A 16,384-nucleotide genomic window follows, 5' to 3' on the forward strand; every position below is an offset into this window, starting at 1 on the left:
TCTTCTAAATGAGATGTTCTGAAATAAAGATCTCTAACACAGACTGGATGGTGTTACTAAAGGTGAGGGTAACTCGGGTTTTTATAAATTGATCCCTGGGAGCAGATTAGGGTGAAACAACACTGAATGATCAGTGTTTATAAATACATATATATGCATACATATATACATACATATAGTTTTGGAACATTTTGGTTGCAGTGGAAAGGAGATATGTAACCATTTTGGTTATTATCATCAATAGCAATAAAGCATAAAACAAAGCATAAAACAAAAGCATAAAAATAAAACTGAAGAAAATTTATAAGGAAATGAAAGAAAGAGAAAGAAGGCAGAAGAATAGACAGATATCACCACACATGGATTCAACAAGATTGATGTAGTTTCAGTGTTTGTCAGTCAAAGTGATGATCACAGTTTTGATCTGCCAGGGATGGGGGAAGCCCATGAAACACAGATTTCAATGGCTTGATATATGTTCAGGTTTACATGGGAGTGCCCAGACACCTCTCCTGGGGAGCAGAGTTTTACACTGACTCTTGCGACACCATTGGTCTGTTGCAGTTGTGGATCATGTGCACTCCTCTGGTGGAAGACCCCAGAAACAAGTCTGACAGCTACGGTCTCCCCCTGCCAGGGCTTATTTTCAGCACATCTGCTGAGCTGGCTTTTCTTGTGGATGCATTTCTCTCAGCGTTGTTTGCTTCTCCTTAGCCCTGAGATAATGGGACAATAGTAGCACCTTATCTCAAGTATCTTATCTCAAGTTCCCATCAGGAGGCTTAACTTACTGTCCAAATTTCCAGGAAGTCACAGAGACATACTGGGGAGAGGGAGAGAGAGGAGTGCTGTGGCATCAGAATAGCAGCTTTTTCAGATGAGCTTCTTCATACAGTTTCTCATGGTGGGCAAAGTCCTTCGGTGATAACCTTAACAGTGTTAGAGCCATTGACCATTACCTGTGGATCAGTCAGAGATTTCTCAGTAGGATCTCCCAAAGATGAAGCTCATTCTACTGCCATTCTTTCCTGCTCATTCTACTCCCTTAGCTGTTGCCATGCAGCAGGTGTGTTTTTGTGAAATGTTGCTGTTTTGATCTTGTGTCTTTTCATGTCTACTTTTTTTTTCTATTTTATTTCTCTTGTAATTCTTTTTATGTATGTTGGAAGACAGTAAAAAAAAAGCAGGATCTTTGAAGTTCTTTGTTGATGGAAACATTGAAAAAAAGTTGAGATTTATATTCTTATCTTTTATGTGCAGGGATGTTTGTCAAAAGAACCTGTAGGACATATCACTCACTGCTGTTGAATTTCAGTGGAATTTCAAAGTCTTAATTCCCTTCAGGTTCATCTTCCCAATTCTTTATGGCTCAAGGATCAGTCTTGCCATAAAAATGATTTATTGGTAAAGCCCCTCAGATGACAACCATGAGGAGGATCTTAGGACAATTGTTTTCCTTTAATTACCTGGTATTGCTATCCAGATTTCATATACTCCCCTGCTACTCCTGATCCTCCAGGATGTTATGCATTTTGTCACTTTCCCTGGTCTGCAACTGAACTGATAGGCAACTTGTTATTTGTAAATGGGATTTTAAGTCACATATTTAACAAATAAAACAACATATAAATCAGCAAATAAAAGAGGAGAATTAAATGTGATCTATTATAGCGAAGTGAGCAAAGCACTTGTTATGAGACAGTGTTTCTGACAGGGATGAGGTACTGAACAAAATCAAGTATATTATCAAAGGAATACAGTAATTTCATGAATACAAGCCGCAGCAATTTGACAAAAATTTTGGTGGAAACCCGGAAGTACGGCTAATAGTCGGGGGCGGCTAATATGTGAATAATTTTCTGACATTTACAACCCCAGATGTGCCAGCCAGAGTGCCGAGCCAAGCACCTACCAGTAAAAGCCGGCATTTCGCTATTGTTACAGTGTTACCGTGTTGCCCTGGCTCCCTGCAGGCAGCACGGGGGGCGGGGAGAGAAGCGGGAGAGCTCTCTTCTTCCCTCCTCTTCCGCAGCCCAGGGGAGGAGGGGGGGGGGGGGGCGCGCCGCCATTGCCGCGACCCGGGGAGCCGACGGGGGGGGCGCCGCCGTTGCCGCGGCTCCAGGAGCTGACGGGAGCCCCACGCAGCCATTCCCGCGGCTCGGGGAGGAGGCGGGGTGCTTTGTCCGTGCCCGCCGCCGGCGCCACAGGCGCGGGAAAGCTCCGTCCCCGCCCGCCGCTGCTGCCGTAGGAGTGGGGGAAGCTCCGTCCCTGCCTGCCACTGCGGGGCAGCGCCGACCCGGGGTGACCGAGCCCAGTGGCAGCGGCGGCCGGCCCCGAGTGGCAGCACCGGGCTGGGCCACCTGGCCCCATCAGCAGCCCCTAGCGGGCCGAGCCTACACAGCCTTAGCTCAGCCAGTAAACCCCGCCCTCCCGCGGTTCTGTTACTAATTGCACGCGGGTCCTCGCTGCGAACGACAGAGCGGCTTATATTTGGGTGCGGCTTATTTATGGACAAAAACCGAAATATTTGCCAACACCCAGAGATGCGGCTTATACTCAGTGCGGCTTGTATTCGTGAATTGACTGTACATGTTTTAGAGGTTAATGATTTGTATTAAACAGATGCATTTGCTAAAATATTTTTAGAGATATTAGAAAATGGGAATAAAGAAAACCAAGCAAATTAGTTTTCCATGTACTGTTGAGTTACTTTTATTAAATATTATTTTAAATATTTAAAATTTTAATTAGAAAAATGACAAAATGTTATTACATTAATGTACAAGCTCTTGATATAGATGAAACCTGAGCTTCTGGTTTGTGTCAGGTTAGTTTTTAAGTATCCATAATTTCCAAAATATCTCTTTTCATTTGTTGCCATTCCTAAAGAGAACTGCTTTCTCTCCTGCCCCTGTCATGCTCCTTCACGTAACAAAATTCTTGTTCCTTTATTCTGCATGCTCTCGTTAGCCTCTGGCCCTGACCTGGAAAAGGTCCTCTCAGCTCTTTGCCTCACAGACCGAGAGCTGTCACTTGTCGCTGTCTAGTCAGCACTCCTTTTGTATCACTGTATGATTGATGGAGGAGAACCTTAAGCCTTGTTAATCAGCACATAAGGGAGCCAGCAGAAGATGATAGAGGCTGATAAGTTTCTTGAAGTCACTTTTGTATTGAAATCCCCTGAAAAATTTATATTGGTTAAATTTTATCAGTCCTTGTGCATTCAAAGTATTTTACTTGAAAATGATTTATGCAGAGCAATTGCAGTAGTACAGACTGTTGCAGTGTACTAATATTTTGAAGTCATGAGACAAATTTTGTACCTGTCTAACAAAACAAGATTGCACCAAGGTAGCATTTGCCAATACACAAAATACAGTTTGCTTCCAACATAGTTTTTAAGCTCTCCCACATCCAACTGATATGCTGTGCTGACAGAAGCAAAACACCAAATCCATTTGCAGTTCCATTTTGAAGATAGCTGATGAATTTACATTATCAATGTCTAATCAGTTTTTTGCTTGTTTGTGCAACCAGTAGTAGCCAGCAAGTTGGTAGCCAGCAACCAATTGAACAACAACAAAACCCACCAGATGGGATACCCAGCACTGGTTGACACAGGCATCTGGTCTAGGTCATCAGTCTGTTTTTGCTTGCATCCTTTTTTCCCCAACTGTACTGCCTCCCCAAGACTAGGCATCAGAGTAAGGTTCACCAGGCAGCGTGTCACCTGTTAATCATCAGTTGTTTCTTACCTGTGTACTTTTCTTCATAAAACTCACACCACTACAGAGCCTTACATTCCCCTTTGGAAAAATCTTATATCACTCTCTTGTATATACTATGCCCTTTATGGATTGCCTTGTTTCTTTACTTCCAGGCTCAGCCATCCTCCATGCTCTTGAAATGCTAGGTTAGTCTACAGGAAAAGATACTGAAAGAACTATTTAGTGTCCTGTGTATTTTTTGCTTACTTTCCTTCCTTTCTGGTTTTACTGAAATTACCCCTGTCATAGATATCTTTTTTGTATCTGATACAGAACTCTAAATATTTAAAGAGTTCAATATAAAAACAACAACTAGCAATCATGAAGCAGAATGTCATACCTGTAGTACATTGACTTCCTGTTTATTATTCTCAGTACTATACAATTTTTTGTGATGACTGTTCCCCCTTGACAATTTTACCAAGGGAGTTTCGAAAACAAAGATTTTTTCTATTTTTGTTCTCAGAAAGCAGATTGGTGTTTCATTGTGTTAAAAAAAGCATATATTTATTCCATTACAGGAGTACACAATAGACGTTTTCTTCCGTCAGAGATGGAAGGATGAGAGATTAAAGTTTAAAGGCCCAATGAACATTCTTCGACTGAATAATCTAATGGCCAGCAAAATTTGGACCCCAGATACATTTTTTCACAATGGGAAGAAGTCAGTGGCTCATAATATGACGATGCCAAACAAGCTTCTACGGATCCAGGACGATGGGACACTCTTGTACACCATGAGGTATGTCTGTTCATCTCTACTTGATCTATTTCTTGATGTGATTTCTCCATTTAACAATTAAATCAGGTTTCAGGAGAAATCTCCTTTGTTTTATTTCTCTCTAAGCAGAAAGAAAGCTAGAAAAATGCATGGGTTTTTTCCAGTTCTTTTAAAGGTCTCTTGGCTGATAATGTGTTAGATCACTTTTCCTATGCGTGCCTCAGTTTTCAAATTTTTGTATTGAAGATATTTGAGACCTTCAGGTAGAGTTTACCAACTCTGTCTTAGAATGATTGAAATAAATTAGGAGTTTAGCTTGTTACTGCAGCTGTTGTAGTGAATATGTGAGCCCCTAAGCAAATTTTGATGAAGATCAGGGGCAATAAAAAAATAGTGCAAGAATAAAGAGGTAATAAGGTCTCAAATTCTTTCCAGCAAGAGCTAAAGGGAAAATATGTCTTACACTGTAATTACTGTTTCTTTATATCTAATTAAAATATTTAACTTAGAATTTTATTTTTCCATCTTGTGCACCATTTGTAGCTAAGATAAATATTTAGCTGGCAAAATGTTTTAAATTTGCTTAGAAAATAGAACATAGAATAGGAAAAAGTGTTTTAAAAATCATGTAGATTAGTAGCATTTTTATAAGACTGATTTTTTTCCTTGGTAACTCTTTTTGCAATAATGTTACCAACTATGTGATTTTTAAAAAATATTTACCCAAGTTTCCAGAAGCCCCTGACTTTTTTTCTTTTTCCTGAAGAATACTTAATAAATTCAAATTTTCGTGAATGTCAACTTAAAATCCCTAGCCTAAGTAAGATAGAAAACGTGAGCTTCGAAGTTAACATGAACTGTGGTACTTTTTCCATGCAGCCATGCCAGCATCCCTGAAACCCAGTTTTACTACACAGCTCTGAAACCCTTGGAATATTGAGTGTTGACTGGTCATGATATTGGATGATGTAATGGTTGGAGAGATTCAGAAAAGTTTGCTTGAAGTAAATTGAGACCCCTGTGTTTTATTTTTGCTTCGGCTCAAATCAATATTTGAGAATTTTCTGTATAAGCTGACTGAAATTCTCTTCCTCCAAAGGGTATAATAACCATATTCTATAAATAATAAGAAATACTGTTTGAAACCATTATGGAGTATAAGCTAGGTCAGGTTAATCATAATTAACTAAGCATTTTTTTTGCTTGTAAGTATGTTGGTTCTCAGGGTATGAGATTAATGTGTACACTGATCTAACTGTTTTGCCTAGATTTTAAACAGCTACTTTTATCATGTCTACATAAAATGATTGTGTGATTTACATCAGGAACTCATGCAGTTCTTTCCTTTGCCTTCAGCTGTTTGCTGATTCTTATCTCTCAGTGCCCCTTGAATTCAGATAAACATTCCTGGGGAGTGGAGGAATAGAAATATGAAATATTTTTTTGTGGAAGGCAATGAGAAAATAACAGAGAATGCAATGACTAGGAACCACTGGGAGTACAGAAGGATTAACTGATGTTTGAGGCTGGATGAAGAGGAAGAAAAGGCATACAGAAAAAATCTCTACCCAGAGAAAATTTACAGGATAGGAAGGAGAAACATGGGATTTTTTCTTGACTTTTTTTTTTTTTAATTAAAAATAATGGGGAAGTTCATTGAAAGCTTTCTTCAAATTGTTTTAAATTATTTTTTTATTGTACTAATCCCCATATATGATACTGGGATATTGCTGAGGTTTTTTTCACAAAATGAGCAGAAGTGGATGCCTTGTTAACATACTGTCACACTTTACATAAATATAAAGAATAATAAGTAGTAACATGGAGAATGAACAGCAGCAATCTTATAAAGAGCACAAAAATTTTTGCTCTGTATCTTCCATTAAAACTGTAAAAAAATTAAGTTCAGAAGACTGGAGTAGGGTTCCTTGGCAAGTTAATTGTATTTTAGATGCTTTTTAAAAGAGCCTTTAAGAGCCGTATTAGCACACATGTTCCTCAGAATATTATGAGAAGAAAATTATTGTTCTTAACAACCTAGCATTACTTAATTTGCATTTTTCTTTAAATGACCTTTCTTCATAATTTTGAGGTCAGCTTTTATAGATTCTTGCTGTGATAAGTAAATGCCTTTCAAAGGAGCACATAAAATGGAAAAAGTAAAAACTGATTTAAATTCTTGTTAGTTTAATATAAAATTTCAATTCAGTCTACTAAATCAGCATGAGCTCTCTCCATTTCTGCGGAACTGATTTTCTTGTCCTGTTAAATGACTTAAATGCATAGAGGTCTTTTGCCTTTTAGGCTTACAGTCCAAGCCGAATGTCCAATGCACTTGGAGGACTTCCCTATGGATGCTCACTCATGCCCACTGAAATTTGGCAGCTGTAAGTATATAATGTGAAGTACAGCCTTTGGTTAGGGAATATCTAACATTTCTCAGCACAATTTTGAGTAAATTGCTACATGAGAAATGTAAACCACAAGATGGGGCTTTAAAAAAAAAAATTGCAACCTGAAGCATAAAAATCTCTTTTCTCTGTTTAAGTGTTGTGCCTTCTAGTGTATTTGAAAGATTTCATTACTCCAAACAATAAAACCCTGTACCTGATCACCACTGCACTGGTCTTCCATTGCAGTGTGCAGATCATACTGATGACCACAGAACTGGATGCACATAGCCTGTGTGGTATTAACAAAGAGCAGATCAAAGACTTCAGTGTATGGGTTTTTCAAATTTACCCTGATAATTTAGTTTCTCTTTATTGTTAATGATATTTTTAATGTTCTTATTCAACAAAGGCAATAATGAATAGCTTTATGTGATAAAAAATTTCAGTCTTTAGTGCATCTGCATGCTACAGAGAGGTGGAATTTGACCTCACTGGTATTATTTTTAACAGCAGCATTATTTTACTTTCTTACTGAAATTCCAGACATTCTTTTTCTTCTTCATTATATCTGTTTCCTGGACTTTGTACACTAAAAGCTTTCTTTTTTTTTTTTTTACCCCATTGGCTGCAACCTACATTCTCTGCTGAGCCCAGAAAGGAAATTGGGTTTTTTTGAGAAAACAAGTTAAAACCTAGAAATCCTGGCTGAATTTACAATAATTGTAGCAACCACAGAATACAAAACAGGGGATATGCTACCACTAAGGACACCATTAACCACATGATGCTTTCCTCTCTGCACACTCTCTCCCTTGTGCTCCAATATCCCTTTTCCTTGGAGTTTGTAGCAAGTTAGACAAAACCTCCGCTTCTGATGATGTTTCCAATCTTTAGCTATGGAGATAAAAGATCATTAGAATGAATATTATTAGCATCATGGAGCCTTTTCCTGCCCCCCCAATATTATATTTGTGATACGTAATGCAGCCTAAATAACTAACACCAGAGATGTCACCCAAAATTGGCTACTGACTAATAAGGCATGTTGGATTTATAACGTGTTGCAGGAAAAAAAGACATATGTGGCCTCAAAACAACTTGAAAACTCCAGTAGTAATGAAACTTATACTCAGGGCAAAAGGCTACTTTCTTCATGAGCAGTTTTAGGTTGGAATCCCTCATGACTAGGTGTATTAGAGTTTGTGTGAACCAGTTCCTTTATTCTTTTTTTATTGGTCTTGATTGTTTGTTTTTCTTACCAGCTCACTGTTTTTTCTCTCTTTCTGGTTTTCTAATAATAGGAGGAATTCTAAATGTGAGCAATGTGATTTTCAAAAAAAGTGTCTTTCATTTCCCTCAAAGCCATCTGTGCTCCAGCCTGTTGGCACCTTCAGGGGACTCTTATTTCTGTTCATTTTGAATGGCTTCACACACATTTTATTTCTTTACCTAGGACTCATTTCTAGCAACTGTCCATTTTTCATCTTTTATTCTAGGATAGAATCTGAATGATGAATAGTGGTGAAAATAAGCAGGAATCCTGAGGATTTTGGTTTAACTAAGGCAAGTTTGCCAGTGGTATATATTTGTCACGGCTCTTCATATGCTGCTAATCTTGCGTTGCTAGGAGGATCATCAGCATTTATGAATGTCTCTTTTTATACATAAGAGAAAAGCCAAATTGAATGTATGGGAGAAGCTGTAGCTTAATAGATTGCTTTTCTTTATTCTTTTCAAAAAGTCTAGCTGACAGTGAAGAGAATGGAGACAAATCAACAATTTGCCATACTGCTGGTTTGCATTAAAGCTGAGATATTTTTGTGGAAAGCTGGAAGGGTAGATGGGAAGTGTTGAAAATCTCTACTTGCTACCACCTGCTAGATTTTGTTAGTCATGCAATTTATGGCTAGTTGCATGAAGAAGCTACTTTCTGAGAAGCCTCTAGAGAGTTCTCAAGTGAAAATGTTTGCAGACCAGCAGTAATGATGCTTTACTTTTTAATTGCACTGCAATTATGGTGTAAGATTTAAAATGTACTTGTCTCGGTCAATCAAAATGAACACATGACTCCTTCCATCAGTGGTTTACCCTTTTCCTTTTATATTCCATTTGTTAATAGATATTAGGCTGGAAAAACTTTCAGGACATACTCATTCTTTTTCTTACTTACTGGAGAGGCATTAGTGCTGTTTAAAATACAGTGTTGATTTACTTTCACAGTTTATTTTGAGAGACCAGGCTAAATGTATGTTTGATCATGAATGTACTGGGAGAGCAGCCTGTTTAATGTTGGTGTATCCCCCAAAATAATGGCAACTAGTGAGATTTCAGAGGTAGGTGGAACAAGGCACCAGGATGTTGTCACTGCTAGTCTGGATTTCAACTAATAATAAAATTCTTGTGATATGTCCCCAAAGTTGAGAGTGGAGACAATGGAAGGTCAGAACTACACTGAATGAATTTTTTTAAATTTTGTGTCCTAAATTTTGCAAATTGTATCTGTTTTCATCTGCCTTATCACAAATTATAGGATACATATAATATCTAATTTCTGACAAGACTTTTAACAGTGTAGAACAGATGTTGTTTGTAGTTTAATAGAAATAAGTTGTGGTTAATAAGATCACAAGTGAGTGCCCTGTTCCCATGCTGCAACAGGCACTTACTTTACAGTAAAGCTATTTTAAACAGCCAAATGTATGTTTTACCACATAATTTTAAATTCTTTGGGGTGAGTTTTTATTTTAAAAATAAGTAGATCTTGTAATTCTGTGAGTTTTGAGGGATGCTGTTTAATTTAAGTTGCTGACAAAATATTTTACCTTGTTTCTCACAGATGCATACACAACTTCAGAAGTGACATACATTTGGACTTATAATGCTTCAGATTCAGTGCAAGTGGCACCAGATGGCTCAAGATTGAATCAGTATGATCTTTTAGGCCAAACAATTGGAAAAGAGACAGTTAAGTCAAGTACAGGTTAGTAAAAGATATTTTGGAGAAAAAGGCAGCTACTGACTGCGAAGACTATATTCTAGGTGGTGTTAAAGGCTTCTGAAAAAGAATGTTGCAAAATGTGATCTATTAGGCATGTACTGTACAAGTAACACAAAACAACACTGATTCTTTCAAATGGTAATTAACTAGTGATGTCAGCGGTGAACTTGTCCTCAGTTACTGCTTTTTAAAATTCTCTCTGCAGCTCCATTTTAAATCCTAACATTTGTAACCCAGGGTTGGGATATTTTTTAAATTTCATATTCTAAATAATGTAGATTTTGTCTATTAAATGGTAAAGCAGACAGGTTTCAACCATGTTTCCCTTCCATCATATTTTTGACATTAAACACTGGACTATTCTGCTAGGCTCTAGACTGTTTTCCTGCACGTGCCAGGCTGTGGTGGACCCCCATGACTCCTTTCTAACCATGATCAAATTCTCAGAGAGCTCGTGTGAACGCAGAGAGTTGCTTATGAACAGAAGCCTTCAAGGCTGAACTACTTGTCAGTGCATACAGGAGTTCCTGGAAGTTCCTGAACACTCATCTTCCATGGAACAGTGAGAATAAGAAATAGCTGTACTCAAAATCTTTCTTGTATAGGATGTTTTCTATTACAAAGTACTGTTGGTACAGTATAACCCTAGAACATTTGTTTCACATAAATATAGCAAGCTCTTGTCAAAGAAGTGGACTTTCTTTAGATGATAACCTTTTGTTTCATTGTGTTTTGTTTGTTTGTGGCACCAGGTGAATATACAGTAATGACGGCTCATTTTCACTTGAAGAGAAAAATTGGTTATTTTGTCATTCAGACTTACCTCCCCTGTATCATGACTGTCATTCTGTCTCAAGTGTCATTTTGGCTGAACAGAGAATCTGTACCTGCCAGGACAGTCTTTGGTGAGTATACTGACTAGCATTAGCTCTGTTTGCAATAGCTGAAGATGCTAAAAAATACTTGTGAAGTAAAGGGTTTATTCATTCAAGTTAAAGTGCTTGTAGAATGTGATATGATTTCCAGTCCAACCAGTTTTCACCTGCACCTTACACATCTCCTGAGAAGCCCAAAGATTTTGGAAATTAGTATGTACAAGCAAACTATCCTCATATATCCTTGACCCTTTTAAGAGGAAAAAAAATTACAGAATAGAAAAATATGATAATGTTTTTATTTAAAAAATAAATTTAGTAAACTTAGATGATTTCCTGATATATCTTACCTTGATATTATCCAAGTATTCTGGTACTTGATAGATAAGAAAATTTCTAAAATTATTTGTAAATTAGGCAAATTAAATTTGAATTTGTTTTAATTACTTGTGTTTAAATTTCAAGTTGAAATTCTTTTAAAGAAACCCTGTTCTGGGGTTTTGGGCAACACTTTTTCACTAATTCAAGTTGGAGATTACTGTGAGGCAGCAGGCAGGTCTAGCAGAGCAGTAAAAAGGTGTCTCTCAGAGTAACAAAGGTTTTTCTTATTTTCAAAGCAAAGTTCATTTAGTTTGTTTGCTTTTAAAGAAAAAGAGAATAGCACAATGTCTGTGTGGAATCAACCATCAAAAATGCTGCATAAAATTGTATGATTAGTCATCAGTAAACATCATGTACTCTTCAAAAAATAGGCCAAACTCAAATGCATATTAAGTATGATGCACAAAAAAAGCATTTACTGTCACTCGTGCTAGAGAACATGCCACCCAAAGCATTGTGAATATTGCAGGTTTGAATATGAGCCTTATTGGAGTCAGATGAAACAGGTCAGTGGTTTCTGTGGGACCAGAATTCTACCATGGTTTTCCAGGCAGCTATCAGGCAGATTTTTTTTTGTCCTTCTTCAAAATCTTCTGTGAATTTATCTATTTTTGATTATGAAAATGTACCCTGTTTTCCAGCCTTGCAAGTACACTGTCAAACCTTCAATATCTCTGTCTTTGCCCTTTTCTCTATCCACTCCAATACATTTAGGACAGTGTGACTGGTTTCTCCAAAAAGTCGTGCATCTGCTCTTCCTAAAATGCGCTTTCTGTTACTGTGTCACTGTTAACAAGGCACTCCATCCATAACAAAGCCTTGGGATAATTTTCTTGAAATGTGTTCTTTCCTGCCCACCTCTTTCTTGTTCTTGATTTGTTTTTTGTTTAATTTATGTATTTTTTGGAAATAAGTAGTATCTGCATAGCAGCCTGCTGCTTTGCTCTCCTGGAGTTTAGTATAATGTGGATAATGAAGTGTCCTGCTTTAGGGTGTCTTAAGGGAAGAGCATAGGAGGGCTGCAAGAACAGAATCACACCACTCAGTGACACAAAACCTGAAATCTGTTCACTAAGAACCATGGGTTTATTGCAGACATAGCAGTTTTATGCTAGTATTTTGTTCCTGCTGCACAGACATGCACCCTGTGTGCCACTCAGGGCTCTGTCCCCTCCAGGCCAGTATAGACTGGCACCCTGAGCCCAGGGAAAGAAGACACATCCATGGTCTGCCTGTTGGAGAAATCTTAGCCCTAGCATGCAGCATTTGCTCCTCAGGCTTAGCCTTTTTCATTGGGTAGGGTTGGATTTTCCCTGAGGAGCTATTTCATTACATTCTCGATGAGATTGTCAGCATAAGCTGCCAACTGGCCCTCTAAACACGCAGCCTCAAGTGAATCTCTTTCTCCAGTCTTTCTCCATACCTACTGGCAGGAGCTGTCACTGGGGTTTCTGATTCCCTCTGCTCTCTTGCCTGAATGTGGTACAAAAATGAACAGTTGGTCAGCGTTTCATAACAAAGTTCGTCTATTGCTCTTTAGTGGTTTGGACTGTACTGAAATATTCTTGTCAGTTAGAGCTGGGCTGGTACACTCAGCATTTCATCTGGGTGGTACTTTGAAGCAGACTCCATCCAGTGACAAAAGAAGCCCATATTACAGTAGTAATGCAACAAGCTACATTCAGCAGGGAATATAAAAATTGTAGGGGGGGTATTCCTTTACACTTTTATTGATCATACTTAATTTTTGTTTTTTATATGGAGTAGTCACTTGCTTAAACAGAAGTTATTGGTTTGGACAAAGTGTTTCTGAAAATCCTTGAAAATCAATGAGAAATTTATTTCAATCACCTTCTTGAGAGCTAAGGACCAGCTACTGGAATACTGTTCTTTTCAAAGGAAGATAACTTCCAGTTATTACAAGCATGACTTAGCATGTATTATTTCATGGGTGAAAAAAGTTACTTTTCCCTTTCTATTCTCATGCAATGTGGTTTCAAGTTCTAGGTTAACACTAGGGGTTGGTATAATGAGGCTTATTTTACAGTTGAGCTCTTTAATTCTTTTTCTTTATGGGATCTACTTAATATTGTTGACCTACCCTATCCCAAAGGAATTATAGCCTAATGCTATATAGCTTCAATTTTGCTTAAGATATTGGAAGAAGAAAGTTTTGTCATTGTTGATAAGTCTTGAATGTGTTTCCTGTAGCAGATAAATCTGATTGCATTCTTAATGAAAGAGAATATGACTCGTTCATAATGCCTTCATTTAGTGCAAGATTACAATCTGTTTCATTTAGTAATGTGTTTATTGTTATGTATCTAGTGTCAACAATATTAGCAAAACTAATCTTGTGCAGCTTATTGGATCCTTGCTTCATTTTTAATGGGTCATAGCATTTAGAAGCATCACATATTTGAATAGCAGCATTAGATGCAGGTGACAGAAAATCAGGAATTAGTTTTCTTAGTGCTACAGTTATCTGTGTTTTAATTCACATGGAGTATCAATGAGAATGATAAAATAAAAGTAGTTAGGTGTATATTCTTTTTTAACTGAAGCAGGAAAGAACAAAAGTTAGTCTTAATATTTATTATATTGTCTGAGATGAAGGATTTTAAATTCACATAGCTATGTTCTTTGTCAGTTCACTGTGATAATTTTGTTGTTACTCTGCCTTCCTGTGTCTGTTTTCACTTGTTTTTGATGTGGGTCCTTTCCATGGCGTGCAGTCCTTCAGGAACAGACTGCTCCAGCGTGGGTCCCCTGTGGAGCTGCAGGTCCTGCTGGAAACCTGCTCCAGCACAGGTTTTGCATTGTGTCAAAGCCTCCTCCAGGTATTCCCCTGTTCTTTCCTGGGGACACAGCTGCTGCACCATGGTTTTTACCACAGACTGCAGGGACATCTCCTCTGGTGCTTGGAGCACCTCCTCCCTCTCCTCTGACCTGGCTGTCTGCAGAGTTGTTTCGGTCACATATTCTCACTTGTCTTCTCTGGCTGCAGTTGCTTCTGCTCAGTACAATTTTTTCTCCATATTAAATATGTCATCCCAGAGGCACTGCCAGTGATGCCCTTGGGCTTGGCCTTGGTCAGCAGTGGTGGGTCCCTCTTGGAGCTGGCTGGCTTTGGGTCTCTCAGGTATGGGAGAAGCTCCTGGTAGCTTGTTACAAAATCCACCACTGCAGTCCCCTTCTAGCAAAACCTTGCCATGCAAACCCAAAGCAACTTTTTAATTGTGACACTACAAAAGTGGAACCCAAGAAAATTTCAGATTTGTTCTGTGGTTATTTTTACATGGGAATTGAATAATAGAGACCGTCCTTTTGAACAATTCTATAGATACAAAGAACCTTTTCCCATTTCATTGAAAAGATACAAAGAACCTTTTCCCATTTCATTGAAAAATAATCTCAATTGCCTATTCTTCTCTCCTTTCACATGCTGCAGATTATCTTTTGTGCCTTTAGAGATATCCCACCACTTACACATTTCTGTTTATAGTTTCTTAATTGGGTGTTTCTGGTAAAAGATAATAATATAGCGATAGGCAGTGGGTAGTGGAAAACTAGCCCTAAGTAAGAGACTGAGCTGGCTGCAAATGAACTAATAGCTCTCCTCAACTTAGTGGTGTGTGAAGACTGATTCAGAGTGGTGGCATAATTGCATGCAACTTTTCCTGGGGTAAATAGCACTTGCCATTGGACTTTGGGAATAAGCTTGTCTATTGCTCAATGCAAAATCCTATTCCACTGCTCAGTACTGATATAGTGAAGCAACGTGGTACCACTTCACCATATGGATGGATACGTAGCTCACCCAACTGGTTGAATTCAACTTTTCTGGAAATAGATTTTGTTATGGTTCTTGCCTCCCAAGCTATTTAAAAAGGCTAGTTTGTGTTGCTGTTTTAGTAAAAAGGATAGACAGAATGCTTGACCTATTTTCTATAATCTTTCTCTCAATGGTTGTTCAGACTTACCTGCTGGTGTTCAACCAAAATCATGGTATCCTCCTTTTGTATTGCATTCTCTAGTAACACATACACATTGAGTAAATAAAAGCAAACAACATGTGTGTAGCCAAATGTTTTGGTGCAATACTTCGATATCATGCTACATACAGAACTGTTTAGCTTTTGTTTACACTTCTAACTATTTTGGTCTTGGAATGATAAAATGAAGTAGTAATCTGAAATGGTCAACAATCTTTTCTTTCTGCTGTTATTTGTATTTATGAATCTCTTTGGGTTTTGGACCAGGTTGGGATATCTAATTACCAAACCCATTTGCAATTGCTGTTAAAAAAATAAAACGATTAAATTAATTTCCTAAATTAAAAAGAAAAAAAAAAGTTTATCAATCCTTTTGTGATATGTTCTTCAACCATGATGTGTAACTTTGCAAATATCTGTGATGAAAGGATAAAACAGTGGGAGGAGTAGCCTGAAATTACAGGATACAAAGCACATTTAAAACATTTTGTACAAAGTATTTGCAAAGCTACAGTACCTCTTTATTACAGAACTGTCCTTTGGTAACTCATTAATTAGGCCATCCCCTTTCAAGGGAAGTGTCCATATTCTAGCACAAAAGGCTAGGATATGCTTAGTTGACTAAAGTGTCTTCAAATTAGAAAAATCAGCTAATACACAAGAGGTGAAATTAGGGTGCAAAAATTTGTCCCTGTCAAGGAGTACCCTGACTTTTGCACATAATATGGGCATAAAGTAGTCATCATGACAGATTTTGACTTTAATATATATGTGTTAGCTCCTCCAGTTTCCACTTTCTTTCTAGTTAGACATTTCTACTTTTTCAGGTTACCTCTTCCACTGTTACAAGCATAACAGAACTGGTATTTTCCAGGGGTACAAGTTTAGTGCCGGTGAAAAGTGTTGAATTTGCAGCTCTGGAAATGGATTTTCTCTCTCCAGTAAGCAAATGCCATTTCAAAAGCAGCACCATTTAAAAAAAAAAAAAAAAATCCCAGGCAATCAAATAGCTCCAGTCTTGGCTGGAATGGATAAACCTGTAGTGATAGAAGATATTTAGCTTTATAGGCATGCACTGCTGACAGCAAACCTAATAAGGATGCTTACTGTTAAGTAAAAAATGCTTGGGCTTCTTTGGAGAAAGGATATGTTGATGGTTTATATTTTGGATCGTATTCAAAGACAAACTGATGACTGCTCATAGTCCCTTACAAAATAATATGTGGCTGTTTCTTCTGGCATCAGTTCAGTTGC

The 16,384-nt window shown here is 37.8% G+C and overlaps 1 protein-coding gene across 4 annotated transcripts in view; it reads left to right on the forward strand.

The window, feature by feature from the left end:
• The window catches only part of GABRA2 (gamma-aminobutyric acid type A receptor subunit alpha2), a 70,287-nt gene that overhangs the window by 40,027 nt on the left and 13,876 nt on the right, over positions 1-16,384 (forward strand). For all 4 annotated transcript variants that reach the window (XM_033060458.2, XM_033060459.1, XM_033060456.1 and 1 more), the window contains exons 5-8: positions 4,289-4,509; positions 6,793-6,875; positions 9,718-9,861; positions 10,632-10,784. In XM_033060458.2, the coding sequence (XP_032916349.1) occupies positions 4,289-4,509; positions 6,793-6,875; positions 9,718-9,861; positions 10,632-10,784 (601 nt within the window). The remainder of the gene's footprint in view (positions 1-4,288; positions 4,510-6,792; positions 6,876-9,717; positions 9,862-10,631; positions 10,785-16,384) is intronic.

The sequence above is a fragment of the Catharus ustulatus genome, chromosome 5 (assembly GCF_009819885.2).
Source record: "Catharus ustulatus isolate bCatUst1 chromosome 5, bCatUst1.pri.v2, whole genome shotgun sequence".
Classification (NCBI taxonomy): domain Eukaryota; kingdom Metazoa; phylum Chordata; class Aves; order Passeriformes; family Turdidae; genus Catharus; species Catharus ustulatus.